The sequence below is a fragment of the Phacochoerus africanus genome, chromosome 3, assembly GCF_016906955.1.
Source record: "Phacochoerus africanus isolate WHEZ1 chromosome 3, ROS_Pafr_v1, whole genome shotgun sequence".
In the NCBI taxonomy this organism is placed as follows: domain Eukaryota; kingdom Metazoa; phylum Chordata; class Mammalia; order Artiodactyla; family Suidae; genus Phacochoerus; species Phacochoerus africanus.
The window spans coordinates 131,526,829-131,542,636 of record NC_062546.1 but is presented as its reverse complement, the minus strand read 5'-3'; the positions used below and the strand labels follow the sequence as shown (position 1 = coordinate 131,542,636).

Below are 15,808 nucleotides of genomic sequence, written 5' to 3'. Positions count from 1 at the left end.
GCAACGCCGGATCCTTAACCCACTGAGTGAGGCCAGGGATCGAACCTGCAACCTCAAGTTCGTAGTCAGATTCGTTTCCATGGCACCACCACGGAAACTCCCTCTTAACAACCATTTTTTAATTAAGGTATGTACTTTTTCTTTTAGACGTAATGCACTTTTTCTTTTAGACATAAGGCTATCACACACTTAATAGACTACAGCATAGTGTAAACTTTCATGCGCATCAGGAAACTAAAAATAATATTGGTGTGACTCACTTCATTGCAGTGGAGTGGGATGGATCCTCCTGTATTCCTAAGGCATGCCTGTACTTTTTTTTTTTTTCCTAAGTTGGAATCAATACAGTCTACAATTTCCATGTGTCACAGTTAGAAGCAAGTTACATTCAAGGGAGTGTCACTAAGAAAAAAATGTTTTCTCAGTCGTGCAGGAACTACCTTTAAAAGCTACTTCTTCACAAAGTCTTCCTTTTCAAAATGTATAACTGAAAATCTGCTTTAGGGTGACTGAGGACAGCTGGCATCACATTTGGAAGGTTTTCACATTGCAAATTTGAAAAATGAGACAGTAACTTCTAGGTATTGCCAATGATTTTTAATATGTAAAGAGTAAGGAATTTAACTTAAAAAAAAAGATATTTGTAGGGAATTGTTAATTCCATCCATTTCTACATGACAGAATTATTAAACTTCTAAAGACATGTATTGTTGGAAGAACTTGGACCTCCCGAAACAGGATAAAGTGCATAACTCAGTGAAGGTGGAGCAGGGGGTGGGGAGGGTTCTGCTAAACCCTGGGCTCCATAGGTTGAGACTGGAAGGGACCCAATAAATTCCTCTAATGGTCATTAGCCTGCTCTTTCTTCTACTAAGCGGCTCCAAAAAGAAAGTCTCTGCACCTCCAATATATCAAAACCAGTAGAAACAGAACCCAGGCAGGGCATCCTGTGGCAGCCTGAGAAAGCTGCCTGGGCATGTGGGAACACAGGCTTCCCTTCGCGGCATCTGTTGGGCAAAAATATTTAGACTGAATAGAATCAGCATGACGGAAGTCAGCTTAAATAGTAAGGGGGAGGCCCAGGAATTGTTAAGGACGGCTTAGCACCGCTTGAAAATTCTCTTAAATAGACCGTGCTAATACTGCATGTGGAACTCTGGTCTGAGCCCTGGATGGGATCCTACAGCTTCCCCGAAGCCTGTAAGGCCCTGGCAGCTGCCCACCCCCAAACCTTTGCCATTCCAACCCGAACTCCATGAATCAACAAATCTTAAACAACTTAAAATGGAAAATTAAATGGAAAGCCTCTTCCTCCCTCCTCCAGGCCCTGTGTAATTTGGAACGTGAACCTTAACCAGCCTGTTTTACGAGCGGCTGCCGGGCCTTCCCGAGCAGGAAGCCAAAATATCTCACCTTCATCTCTGCCCACTGGGATCACTGTGTTCTTGAATATTTTACTGTACAAAACAGTTAAGATGCCCAAAGGTTGCCATTCCCAGGCTACACCTTATGAAAACAGACATGTTCTTTAGGTAGAAGAAGCACACGCCCCACCCCCACAATCACAGAACCACACCTGAGTCGCAGGTCGCTGTTCCCCAAAGAGGCTGTGGAAGCTGTGCACCCAGGAATGATTCAGGAGAGAGCTCTTCCCTCCTCTGGCCCCACCACGCCCACCTCTTCAAAGAACTTTGCCTAAGTCGGCCTGGAGAGGAAATGCTTTTTTCCCCTCTCCTCCCGACCACACCTGCAATGTGGCCCTTGGCAGCAGGTTCTAACTCTGCAGCTACTGGAGGACAGGGAACGGAGGAACACTGCCACCAGCACAGTACTTCCCTCTCAGCTGCCTACCGTCTTCTCTTCCTGCAGGAGATCAGCTAACCAGGCCCAAAGCACCATCTCACGAAGATGGGGGCCGCGGGTGCCTTCCCTGAAAGAGGGACTTAGGAACCATGTCCCACTTCCTTCCCCTGTCATCTCAACTGTTGAAAGAGTCGCGTCTGTGATCTACACCACAGCTCACAGCAGCAACCAGATCCTTAACCCACTGAGCGAGGTCAGGGATCGAACTTATGTCCTTATGGATATTAGTGGAGCTCGTTACCACTAAGCCAAAACCACTGAGCCACACTGAGCCATTTTTCATGTTCAGCTGAGTGGAGAGAACACAACACAAGGACTTGAGCCAAGGAATGAAGGGCAGCCTCAATGACGTGAAATGTGTCATTTAACTCCAAGGACAAAATACAACTTAAAATACAAATGACATTAAGAGATGTGAAATGCCGATTTGGAATGGGAATCCCGCGCAGCTTCTTTAGAAACCAACTAAACCATCCCCTCCTTCAAGGCTACTTGACTGAAGCAACAATTCTCTTTTCTTAATTTCTCATTCCTGGCACAATGCCAGGAGTCCAGGAGAAAGCTGGAATCTTATAGATGAAAGCCCCTAGCCATACAGAGACAAAAGTAAATAATAAAACAAGAATAAGTAAGTTGAAAATATTGAGATGCTATGGAGAGCACGTAATGGGGGACTAACAGTCTGGGCTCGGCTGGGACTGTATTCAATCAAATACTAATTAAGAGCCTCAATATTCCTGGAGTGCAATTGTTCACTGACAACATAGAAAACCAACCAGAAACTTTCCCTCTCCCTCTTTGGAACACTTTTAAAATTGTAGCACTCTCTCTCCATGAGAGAGAGAAAAAGACAGGGAGAATGAATGAATGAAGGAATGAGGGCAGTTTTCCGTCACTGAAAAGGTTTCCGTCAAAACAGGAAATGGGCTGGGTTATAATCAGAGGTGATGCCAATGCCAGAACACAGAATGAAAAGAAAAAGTTGTCAAAATAAAAATATGCAGCACTGGCCAACTTCTTGAAGGAAGACAAACTGTACGGAGAAGAGGACACTGCAGAAGGCCAAGAACGCCGTAAGGAAAGTCACCTGGAGTTCCCGTGGTGGCTCAGAGGTAAGGAATCAGACTAGTATCCATGAGGATGCTGGTTTGATCCCTGGTCATGCTCAGTGGGTTAAGGATCCCATGTTGGTGTGGCCGTGGCTATGGCTGTGGCCAGCAGTTGCAGCTCTGATTTGACCCCTAGCCTAGGAATTCCCATATGCCTCAGGTGTGAACCTAAAAAGACAAAAATTAAAAAAAAGAAAAGTCACCAGGCTATCACAGAATTAACACCAGAGACCCATCAATCGTGTTCAGCTTAGAGAGAGATGGGGCATGAGAATAGTGGTAACACTGGGGAGAATCTGTTAGACAAAACAGCAGGTGGGGAAGCGGAATGACATAAGAATGGGGAATTAGCAAAATAAGCTCATTGGAAGGGCTGGAGGCTGAGTGAAAAGAATTCAAACCTGCTACAAAAACGACAAGCATCCATTCACACGAAATGTCCAGAATGAGCTCATCTCTAGAGATCGAAAGCAGACTACCAATTGAGTAGGGCTGAGGGGTAGCGGGGAGGATGAGGTGTGACTTCTAAGAGTACAGGCTTTCTTTTTGGGGGTGGTAAAAATGTTCTGAAATCAGACTGCGGTGATGGCTGTATAGCTCTGACAGACCACAAACCACTAGTGGTTTAAATGGGTGAATGTTATGGTAGGCGAACTATATCTCAACGAGACAATTAAGACAAAAATCCATGGCAGGCCCTGACCCAAGTACAAACTGAAGGAAGAGGCCACCTTCCTCATGCTGATGGGCTCCTCATAAAACTGTGAGGGGGGTACCACTGCCACCCAGTCCCAGGCATCACACAGGTCCTTCTGGGGCAACCTCCTATTATAAACGGGATGAGCCTGCAGCTTATTTTTCAAATTACACTTGAAAAAAAATGGCAGGTGACTGAAGAAAATAAAGACCTCAAATGTCACTGCATTTGATTACATGCAAATGTGGAAGGAAGTGGGGTTCCGTTCGCAATGAAATGTAATATATCCCCCAAAGACATGGGGATCCCTCAGCAAGAGGAAAGAGGTTGAGCTGCTAGGCAGGGCACTGGTGTTGGACAGCAGTATGGCCTCAGTGCAGAAGGGACCTGAACAGGTCACCCAACAGGGGCTGGAGACCAGGGCACACAGGCACCCAGGCCCACCTACAGAAATGCAGATGCAACTCTGTCTGGTATGGGATGTAAAAATAAGGGTTCTTAAATTCCCTGGTTGATTCTAACGTGCACCTAGGACTAGAAACGCCTGAACTAATCAGAAGCCTTAATTTTGATTTCCTTTGAGAAGGAAAGAAGTGAGCAAAGAACTCAACTGCAGAGTTCCTTTTTTTCTGCATGACCGAGCAGTGAGCTTCTTAACTATAATTCCACTGCCCTTGCTTTCCAGGGTTGCAGAAGTCATGTAGCCAAGCAGCCTAAGTGCCAGGACTACATTCTGTGTCTCCAGACCCTCAGCTCAGCAAAACTGCACCAAATGTGTGAGTACGGACACAGGTATGCAGGGGCAGATGGGTTTCCTTAGAAAACCCTGGCCTCCAAACATGGTCAGATGCCATTATAAGAAACTAAAGAACAAACACCTGGAAATGAGTGAGCAGATCAATGACCTTAAGATTGGGCTGGGATGACTTCTTCAATACCCAGGGATTTCACTGCCTTGCCGTGTGTCCTACCCAGACCAGCTCCCCATCAAAGGGAATCACTCAGTGAGGAGGAAAATCTTTGTAACTTCACAGGCCAGACCTGAACTGGGAAACTTTTTACCAAGTGAGCCCAGGGTTATAAAATAAACACCAAAGAATGTGAAAGCCACCGCTTTATCCTCTCACCTGCTGGTGGAGCTAGTGCTGTCTGCAAAGAACAGGGTGGACCTGGCAAGGCCAACCTTTGCAGACCCTGCTGAGATCCTCCTAAGAAGTGCCTGATGGATGATGCTCTGGCTGAAATGCACGGAGGCATTGCACGACCGAGCAGTGAGCTTCTTACCTATAATTCCACTGTCCTTGCTTTCCAGGGTGGAACTAGGGCTGCTGATGGTCTCACAGGGACTTTTGTTGGCTGCCGTCTTGCTGACACAGCTATTCAAGGTGGAGCAGGGGCTCTCGGTGCTAGGAGACGCGGTGCTGCTTGTTAGTGTGGAGCAAGGGCTAATGCCTTGGCTCAGGGCTGTGCACTGAAAGACGAACGAAGGACAGTTAGCACGGCTTCATGCTACATCCCTGGCTTCTGACGCTAAAGCTGTGAAACTACAAACAGCAAAATGGAAAACAGTCCTTTTTCCTTTTCAAACTAGGGAGCTTAGTGTATACACTGTCTTCCAAATCTTAAGAGAAATCTCCTTGTTCTGTTCCCCTCCCTTGTGATCCTTTCTTTTCTGAAAATCACAGTCTTAGACATAATTGAGTGGGAATGCTCATTTGTAAAGCAGAAATAGCAAATGGGCAGACTTCCTTTCATTTAAAGCCTGCAGAAGACAAATGGGTTCTTTGACCTCTGCGCGGGAAATCTGGGAACTCTGTTTTTTGTGTTGTTTCACCGGCAATGCAACCTAACTCAATTCCTGAAGATTTATAGGCTCTGGGAGCAGGGGAAGGAGACTGGTGGCCTCTGCAATCTCAATCAGCAACGCATGACACCCTTGCAGAGACCCCCGCTGGGGGCAGTGGCTCCGGCCCCTCATTGCTATTCTGACACTTCTCACTGAGGATGCGGCAGGCTGCTGCTCTCTAGAAAGCTGGTGCTCTTTGGTAGATGAGCCATTTGATCTCATTTTATTTTATCTTTGCTCATCTTAGGATAAATCTTTTCCTCACCCCATGGACCCTCCAAAATCTCAAGCGATAAAAAAGCGGCTACCCAAGCAGCCAGATGAAAAGAATGGCGCCATAAAGATAAAAGTAGTGTTATTACTGAGGAATTCTCTCAGCCACTTTAATTCATTTAGCTGCTCTTCTCCGGGTGGTGACCAGAAGGTTAATGCAGACATTTTCCTAAGTTCTTCATCCCTCTGCTTCTCCCCACCTCCCCATACTACAAACCCAAAAACAAACTGCTGAAATAAATTTCAATACACAGTGTCCTAGACTCATGTGGTCTGAACGATGACTTTCCCACTTGGAGGGAGAAAGATGCCTTCATTCATCCTCTGAGCAGGTAGGACACATAGCATCTTCCACAGGCCTTACCATGGTTTCATTTTTTTCTTCGATGGTTATATGTGTGGCACTTGGGATGCCTTCTCCCAGTAAAAATCCCAGCCTTGTCAACAGTTCTTGAGCTGCTGGCGAACAGCTTGGTTCATTATCAGCCTTTGCTTCTGGAACAAAGAAAGAAAACAATGAAGATGCCCCTCTGGGGAATTTCAGTATCACATCTGGAGGAGCTGGCATTACAGCTGCTTGTCTGGTGCTTGCATGTATTTTTATGAAACGTGCAAAGTTAGACAACGCTGCCTGTCCTCCAGCAATACGTTCTAATTAAGAGGCTGTGACAGGTTAAAAAAACAGTAAAAAAGAAACTCCAAGTGCAAAGCATGAAACAGGTGACCTGAATCAGAAGAACACAGTGTCATTATCTGTCAGCAGTTTCTCTTTCTATGTTGTGAAAAACAGATACTTCAAACACCAAAGGTAGAACAAGACCTATGCTTCATCTTACTTTTGAAGAGCACAGTGTTCAATGCCCACAGAGGAGGCTGAAATAAAGTAAAACCCAAGTTCTCGTGCTGGCAGATGTTGGGGGAAAACTGAAACCCAAGCTCTCATTAAACAAGACAGGGGCATGACCATTTCAGTGGAAACTTGCTGTGCACACCCCACAGGAGTGAAAGTCAAAACCAGGATTCCAATCCCAGGGTCAATCACCAGGGATCCCTGCTGAAACAAAGATCTTAAGTCCCAGGGAACTGGACCCCAAGAGACAGGACCCAGTAGTACACCATTCTGTCCACAGGGAGATGAAGAAAAGTCAGTTGTGTTCTCAGCATGCTGCACAGTAATGCTGGAAGCGTGGTTCACCTGAAGGTCACAGGCTATGTTCAGAAGGCATTCCCTTCTCTAGTCTCCCTAAGGCTGGTCATCTTGCTTTTCACACTCAAGAGAATTTCACTGTTGGATTTGATTTAAATGTTAACTGTAGGTTAACCCTGTATACAAAGCCTAAGGGAACTTAATTATGGTTGATAAAATGCTAGTCACATCATTTTAATGCCTTTCTCATAGTTTCAAGTCAGCATCCATCAGAGGATGAAGTAATGTGTAAAGCAAACCGTGCCTACAAAAGTCAGAATTTAAGAACAATATGCTACCTCTAGTTGTGCAATATGCACAATGAACTAAAGGTGGCATATTGTTCTGAAGTTCTAACTAGTGTTTTGCTGTTTTTTGTTAATATCTAGGTACCTACACTCATACATTCATGAACCAGTTTTCCCTGGATATGCAAATCTGCAGATAGCAGATAATAGATCTTACAAAAATAAAATAAGGGAAAAAATAACAAGTTAGCGATATTACCTTTGGGCTACAAGACCATCACCTAAGTTCAGTGCTAACTTTGCCTTGTGTAAGGAACCACAAAAATCAAAATAAGCATCACAGACTTAGAAAACAAACTTATGCTTACCAGAGGGGAAAGAGGGGCAGGAATAAATTAGGAGTTTGGGATTAACATATACACACTATTATGCATAAAATAGGTAATCATTAAGGACCTATCCTATTGTACAGCACAGGGACCTCTTATTAAATATTCTGTAATAACCTATATGGGAAAAGAATGTGAAAAAGAATGGATATGTGTGTGTGTGTTTGTATATACATATACATGTATACATATATAAAATTGTGATGATTGTTGTACACCTATGAACGTAATAAAATTCATTAATAAAAAATTAAAAAATTGAATCACTTTGCTGTATACTTGAAGCTAACACAACATTGTAAATCAACTATACTCCAATATAAAATAAAAGTTAAATTGAAAAAACAGAAGCATACAAGAGTTTAAAAAAATCAAAATAAGCAGAGCTGAGAAGACCATCTGCATTATCCTCACCCACATTCCCAGTTTTGCTAAGTCACACTCCCAGGATGACAGCTACAAGGGAAACCAGGCAGGCTGTATCCTCAAGGAAGGAAAAGCCTCCCACTCCCTTGCTTGCTCTCAAAAGCTCCCAATGTTTAGAGTGAGAAGAGCTGTTTCCCGGCTTGGGCTTGGATGTTTTCTAGTTGCTCTAGAATAAAATAACCAAGGATTGATTGTTCTGGGTTAAGAGAGCCCTGATATTTCTGGACCATTCGAGTTAAACTCATAGCATGAAGGAGCAGTGGCTCCAACCCCAAGGAAATGATTGGGGTGCTAGGGGTGGGGGAGAGCCACCCCAGGGAGAGTCAGCCACACCCTCAAAGCCACTCCTCAGAGGGTACCTTCCCACCAGAGATCTCCAACCATATTTTGACTCTTAAGCTATAGGGGCATTGGGGAAAGGAAGACAAGAGCCAAACCAAACTGGCACACCCCGGGCACACCCAAGGGCTGAACCACTTCAGGACTGATCAGTCCCACCCTCCCCGGCCCCAAGGCTCAGGCAGGGCAGCAACTTTATCTTAGGTGGCAGCTGGACCGGAGGGAGGGAACAGGATGCAGCTGGAAAGGGGAAGAAGTGGGTGAGGGGCAGATCTCAGCAGTTTCCTACTCTACAAACTCCCCCCCCCCACCCCCCGCTTTCTTTTCTAAACAGTCTCTATGCTGCTACCCAATTGTGACTTGCCCCAGAACGCCTAGCTTCTGAGCTTCTGGTTCAACCTGAAATGCTCCAGGGAAAGTGCCAGAAACTACTCCCAGTTGGCAACTTCACAAGCTGGGCTGCCACAAAATTGACCCTAATGACAAACAAGGCCACAGCCGAAGGCTCATTCTGTCCTGCGAGGGGTGGAGACAACAGAATTACCACTGCTTCCACACCATCTCTGCAGACAGACACCCCAGATTGTCAAGATTTTCATTTTAACACACAGACGCACACACACAGACACATGCAAACACACATCCAAAGACAACTGGTCACCCAAACCTCCTCTCAGACAAGTTGGGGGGCAGTGGCGATTCCAGCTTTCATGTCTCAATAGACAAGAGACACCCCCATGCACGATTAACTTGTTCTCTTAACCGTTCAACCTGGACTTTGTTGCTGCCAAAGTTCCAAAACGCCACCCAGGTTCAGGATAGATGAACAGATGTTCTTTATTCCCATTTTTGCACCCGTTAAGCCACAATTTCTTGCTTCCAAAAGCTTCCCAGCCGTCTTTTCATGTTATTCTTTCTACCGAAATGTCATCCTAGTGACCTTCCCCTCAGAAGTCCCCTTCAGTCTTAACTCCTTAATCCATGTCAAGCTGTCCACATCTTTCCTTCCCTAACACACAGAGCCTTCTCTCACTGAACTTTTCATTCTGGCAGAACGACCGCTGGGTGACACGTGACATTGCCATTCTGGGGAGATGAGCTGCCAAGGAACTCACCCTGTTACACTCGACTGTAAAGTGGAAATGTATCTTCCCTTCCATGGTCAGTTACCAAACATTGAGATGTGAACAGACAGGATTTTCTTTGAGCTAATGACTCCCGAACCAAAATTCAATGGGACACTCTAAATAGAGCCTACTTTCATTTGTGCACTTAATATTAAGTCACTCATCAATAATGGCTCTTCCTTCCCCAATACCAGTGGGATGAGGGCTGTAGAGAAAGACTTCATCTTTTTTTTTTTTTTGAGCCATAGCTGAAGGCCACAGCCACAGAGATGCCGGACCCTGAACCCACTGAGCAGGGCCAGTGATCGAACCTGCATCATCATGCATAAGATTTGGGTTCATTACTGCTCAGCCACAATGAGAACCCCCCTTTTTTTGTTTTATAATTGAAATGACATGCTTATTTTGTTCTTTTTGGAGAAAATATGTCAGATATCTAATTCTGACAAACCATGACTTGTCAGTTGTTCTTTCAAGTAAAAATGATGTTCCACTTTTTAACAAATGGCTAGTTCAGTCAGCAATTCAAAGAATCACACATGTGCTTCTGGAGATAGCCATCACAGCGGCATGCAGCAGAAGTGCTCTATGCGGACTTCCCATTTCGTCACACAGAATGTGAAAAACATGGGTACTCAAGGGTCAAGACTTAATAAAATTCCTTATTTATAGAGTTTCATCAAGGACACTGTTCAGTGCATTATTATTTCTGATGCAAGTGTGTGATGGTAAAAAAGACCAACCACATGTAGCCCTAGAATAGCAGGTGCCCCTACTTTGATGTGTACGAGGGCATCAGAAGTCTTACCAACAACTGCCTTTGCATCATCACTACAAATGATGATGCAAAAGAAACGGAAGTATCTTAGTTCTATCATGAAAAGAGTTTTGACCTCACAGGCCCCTCGCAAGGGTCTTGGGGAACTCTTGAAGTCTGTGACCCACACTTGTAGAAACTTTAAGTCTTCAATTTTACTAAAGTCTCCCTTTTCTTTAGAAATAATAAGTATGAACACAGTCATACATACTCCTTACCCTACTAACTGATCTCTCATCTTCCCTTACTTGCTGAACGCCTTGGAGGTAAAAGAGGTGGTTTATTCCCCCCCAATTCCATTTCTTTACTGCATACCTATAATTTAGATTCATTCACCTTCACGAGTCTGAAATGACCTTGTTAGGCACAGGCAGTAACTTTTTCTTTTTGAAATGGCCTATCTCCTCTATTGATTGTCTTGTATATTTTTCACTTTTGCAAATACTCTGTCCTCCAAAGAAGAAAGTGGCAATGGTCACATCACTCAGAAGGGAAGCCCATGGATACTGAGTGGTCTTGCAGGTTCTTCTACCCTTTTGCTGGTGCTTCTTGCATCTTATTCCCAGCTCAAGAATAAAATACCAGAGTTTCCCAGGTCTCTTCTTCAATGACCTTTCCCTAGTCTTATCATGTGCTCTCTAAGCAAAAGGCTGCCCTGTTTCTCTCCTAAGCTCTTTTACACCCCAGTTTGATCTGTTTGAACTGTTCACTGGACACTTTTTCTTAGATGTTCCCAAACTTCAAACTCAACATGCCTCAAACTGAACCTGAACCAAAATGGATGGTTCCTTCTCTTCTAGTCTGGTCCGTTTCATGTAGTCTCAAAACCCTGAAGTCCTCATCTTTCTCTTATTGCTTCCAGGTCCTTGCAATTCCTCAAGAATCTTCCTTTTCATCACTTCTTTCCTGATCCTGTTCTAATGCAAGATCTTATCCTCTCACTTAGCTAGGGAAATCATTTTCTAACCATTCTCCCTGATTTTAGTCCCCTTCCTGCCCCACTCCATCCTATCTTTTGTTGACAGGTGAACCTTGAGGCAGAGCCCCAAGCAAGTCTTTCCCGGCACAGCCTCTGCATGTACACTTGATTCCTCATACAGCTTGGATTAGTCAATACTACTTCCCTTTGTATTACAGTTACTCTGTACATACAGGTCTTTAATCCCTGGCAAGACTCTAAGTCTCCGAGAAAAAAAGGACCTATGCATGACAACCTATCTCAAATAGTATCCAACATAGTGCTCTTCACAGCAGGAGAATTTAATATTTATTCAAGGGAATGCAGAATGAATGGATACTCTACTTCCAGCCTCTCTTCCAGGGCAACATAACAGGTATGTCCCCTTTCGGCACTCCTATCTAACTAAAATCTTACTCAGCCATTGGTCAAATGGTGTATCACCATTCTAAGAAGCTGAAAATTAAATTAGCAGGAGCGAGGTTACCTCTTGGGAAAAGAAGAGAAAGGTAATCAGGAGGAAGCACAGTAACATTTTACTTATTAAACTGAGTAGGGGTACCATATCCTTTATACATTTTTCAGTCTCTACATGTTTTTGAATGTCTAAAATAGTAATCAAAAACATAAGGCACCAGGAGTTCCTGCTGTGACACAGTGGGTGAAGAATCTGACTGCAGTGGCTCAGGTCACTGCAGAGGTGCAGGTTGAATCCCCAGCCCAGAGCAGTTGGTTACAGACCAGACATTGCCACAGCTGCAGTGTAGGTCGCAGCTATAGCTTGGATTCAATCCCTGGCCTGGGAACTTTCATATACCATGGGTGCAGCCATTGGTGAAAAAAAATAAGGCATCAATATTTAAACATATATCTAAAAAGACTCCTCCCAATAACATAGTTTTGCATTTAATTATCTTGTTATTTCATATATGTTGGGTTTACTTGCTAATCAGACTGCTAGGAAAAAGTTTCATCATATTTTGAGATTGATATTCACTGAGCAATGACTCATAAGACTAAAACTTTCTCACCCCTCCCCATCAAAGCTTCCTCAAGTAGCAATCGATAAATTAAAGCAAACCTAAATGTATTATAGTTGCCCCCAATTCAAAGACACACAGCTGTGGACCCTATTACAATTTAACAATCCTCCCTAATTTATCTGTTTTATTATTTTCCCTTAAGGCATAGGAATTGGTTTTTGGGTAAATAACATTTACCCTTTAAACAATATGTTGGTTTAGCAATATGAAGCCTATTTGTGAAGAACTTACTCTCTATGACACACAGCTTATTAGAATCATTTGACAGGAAAAAGGGGACTGTATTTTGTTTGCAGGCCTCGTTAAGTCACTCTTTTTGTCAGAGTAGAAAATGCTATTCTTCCAAAATATTTAAAAATACCAAATAAAGTACAATGTCTTTCCATAAAGATGTTTCCAGGTTAATGTAAACTTCAATACACTGGTTCGCTGCTTACAATAAAAATGGCCATCTGCCCCATCACGTAACCTACCTGTCAGATGGCTTAAATATGCATATGACACAAATATAATTGCTTATAAGTTAATGGATAAATTCAAAGTGCTCATTGGTTTTTATTTGGATGTAAATTTCAGAGAGCTAGTAAGCGTCAAGAATTTATGGAGCTATGACAACCATAAAGCAAGACAGCTTAGTCTGGGGAGGGTATCTCAAACATCTAGGAATAACTTGATATTTCACAAGTCTACGGAAAATTTCAAAAGCATTTCATGAGGGTCTGTTTTCAATAGTTTGTTAATCTGGTAAATACCCAAATGCTATTTTTGATAGCATCCAGAAATGTGTCTTAGGGACTTTTTAAAAAATTCCCAAAGGAAATATATAAAGAATAAACCCAAATTTTAAATGAGGCCTTGAGTGATGCTGCTGCTATGAATCCCTAGAAATTAGGATTTAGTCCATCATGCATCTGGTACATGCTTGGGTTAATACTCAAACTCAATTAGTTTTTGTTTGCTCCAGTCTCTCCTTTAGATTCAATGACCTGGACATAAAATTTATACTTTAATATGGCAAACTTAATTAACCCCATTGAAATTTAAAGAATTCCATGGGGATTACAAAACACACCATCCTTTACTAATTGTCAAGTTGAATTTTGTTAGGCAACCACCTCCTCATCAACCAACAGATAATTCCGCTGGGGCTTCCACCAACATCATGGCTACCCACGAAAGACCATGTGCCCACGCCCGTGAACCACGCCCCTTTGCGAGACACCTAAAAAGGGGAAACACACCCTGTTTCTTAAGTCTAGTCAAATCTTCCAGAAGCTGCCGGTCTGTATTGGCAGCCCAGGTATGTCATAACTTCAGTCCCTATGGAGACTGATGATGCCGAATCTGAGAGTTAGGGTTTCAAGAGTAAATGCACCTGCAAACTGCAGCCTATACCAGCAATGTCAATCACTATATTTGAATTTAGCTCAGCTGGCAGCCAAGCATAGTGATGCCTCCCCCCATCAAGACAGCCAGCCAATTCTGCCCTGGGCAAGGGGAGAAAAACTGACAGTGGGCACTATTTATAACCTCTTTTCTTTGCCAGTAGAAATCCTAAATTTCTCCCCATTCTTAACTGGGGCAGGGGGGAGGAGTTCTAAACTCTAGGTGGGACCTCAACAGGACTCTGTGCCATGAGGAAGGGGTCACATAATGGAGTGAGTCTACCCCAACTAAACACCAGGTGCATAACCGACTAGGATTCCAAAGCTTTGGTGTGTGGGGCTAAGCGTAAGGGGTGACAGAGTTATTCTGAAATGAGAAGAGAGCTCAATAAATTTGATTATTGACATTAATATCAGAGGAATGGGTTTTCACTCTTTTTAAAAAAAAAAATTGTTGACGTTCCCATCATGCCTCAGTGGTTAACAAACCTGACTAGCATCCATGAGGATGCGGGTTTGATACCTGGCCTCGCTCAGTGGGTTAAGGATCCGGTGTTGCCATGAGCTGTGGTGTAGGTCGCAGACCCGGCTCAGATCCAGCGTTGCTATGGCTGTGGTGTAGGCTGGCAGCTACAGCTCCAATTGGACCCCTAGTCTGAAAACCTCCATATGCCGTGGGTGAGGCCCTAAAAAGAAAAAAATAAAAACAAAAAATAAAAATTCATTTTATTGGCCATGCCTGTAGTATGTGGCAGTTCCTGCGCCAGGAATCAAACCCTCACCACAGCAGTGACCTGAGCTGCTGCAATGACACCACTGGATCTTTAACCCACTGCACCATAAGAGAACACCTCATTTTCTTTTTGACACCCAGAAGAGAAATGAGAGGTTCACCCACAGACATCCTGCACACGTGAATTCACACCAGGAGAGTCCTCATGTATGTAGGATTTCCCGCTGACCTAACCAGAGAGCACTGTGAACACTCCCCTCTACACCACCACACCCTGGCACCCTTGCCTCTCCTCAGCACAAATCCTACTGTGACCCTCTTCCCTAAACTGAATGACTGGGTGCCTGGACAGAAGAGGAAAGGGTGGGATTTCTCATGCCAAGATGTAGGCAACAGCACCTCTTCCCTGCCCAGAAGGCCCAGCTCTGGGTCCCATCTTACCACCCACCCCTGTTCCTCTTCCTGCTTTTCATCTTCCGCCAATCCCTCCACTCAGCTCCTTTTGAGCTTCATCTTCACCACCACCACCCCACTCCAGGTTCCTCCCATGTCCTAACTTATGCCCACTTCTCACTAGGCATGGGCAGAAACAAGACATGCACACTCACTAACAGAATATAAAGAAGCTATACCCCACTCCACCCACACTGAGGGAGAGGAGGATGCCAGGTATTCCAAGGCAGAGTACGGGTGAGTTTTCTCTTTCAGCGTTACAACATAACCTGGGTCCATATTGGGGGTACAATAGGCTTCTCTACGTAAGCTGGGATTCCTAACCACATGTCTCTGCAGGAAAATAGGATGGAAATTCAAAACATACTTTGAGTTGGGGACACTCCCCCCCTGACCCCTAAGAAAGGAACAAACAGGCAAATTCTTGATCTAATTTAAAAAAACAAAGAATTGTTCATACATCTATGAAATGGTATAGTTTATAATGTCTGATAATGTCTGTTACAATATTTCCAGATAGGTGTAAAAAAAAAAAAAAAACCCAAAATACAAACTGCCTTCATAAGGAGTTCCCTGGTGGCCCAGTGGTTAAGGTCTTGGAAATGCCATTGCTGTGGCCTGGGTTCGAACCCTGGCCTGGGAATGACTACATGTCATAGGCACAGCTAAAAAAGAATGTCTTCATGAAAAAGATTTTAATCAATTTGGATTTTTTTTTGCGCCTGTTTCAACATCCCCTAAAGAAAAACTTTTGATGTTTAAAAAAATAAGCAAGTTTCAAAAGCTACCAAATGCTTTTAAGAAAGCTAGTTATTACACGCTTTGTCCAGCTACAGTTTCAGCTTTTCAGCCAAAGCCTGTTGTCGAATATCCTAAAACGATAGAGCACTAAAAAACAAAATCTTGGAAGCAGTCT

At 43.7% G+C, this 15,808-nt stretch overlaps 1 protein-coding gene across 3 annotated transcripts in view; it reads right to left on the bottom strand.

The window, feature by feature from the left end:
* The window catches only part of TANC1 (tetratricopeptide repeat, ankyrin repeat and coiled-coil containing 1), a 244,305-nt gene that overhangs the window by 80,580 nt on the left and 147,917 nt on the right, over positions 1-15,808 (bottom strand). For all 3 annotated transcript variants that reach the window (XM_047772674.1, XM_047772673.1, XM_047772675.1), the window contains 2 exons: positions 6,153-6,283; positions 4,954-5,140 (listed from right to left, as the gene is read on the bottom strand). In XM_047772674.1, coding sequence (XP_047628630.1) covers positions 4,954-5,140; positions 6,153-6,283 — 318 coding nt within the window. The remainder of the gene's footprint in view (positions 1-4,953; positions 5,141-6,152; positions 6,284-15,808) is intronic.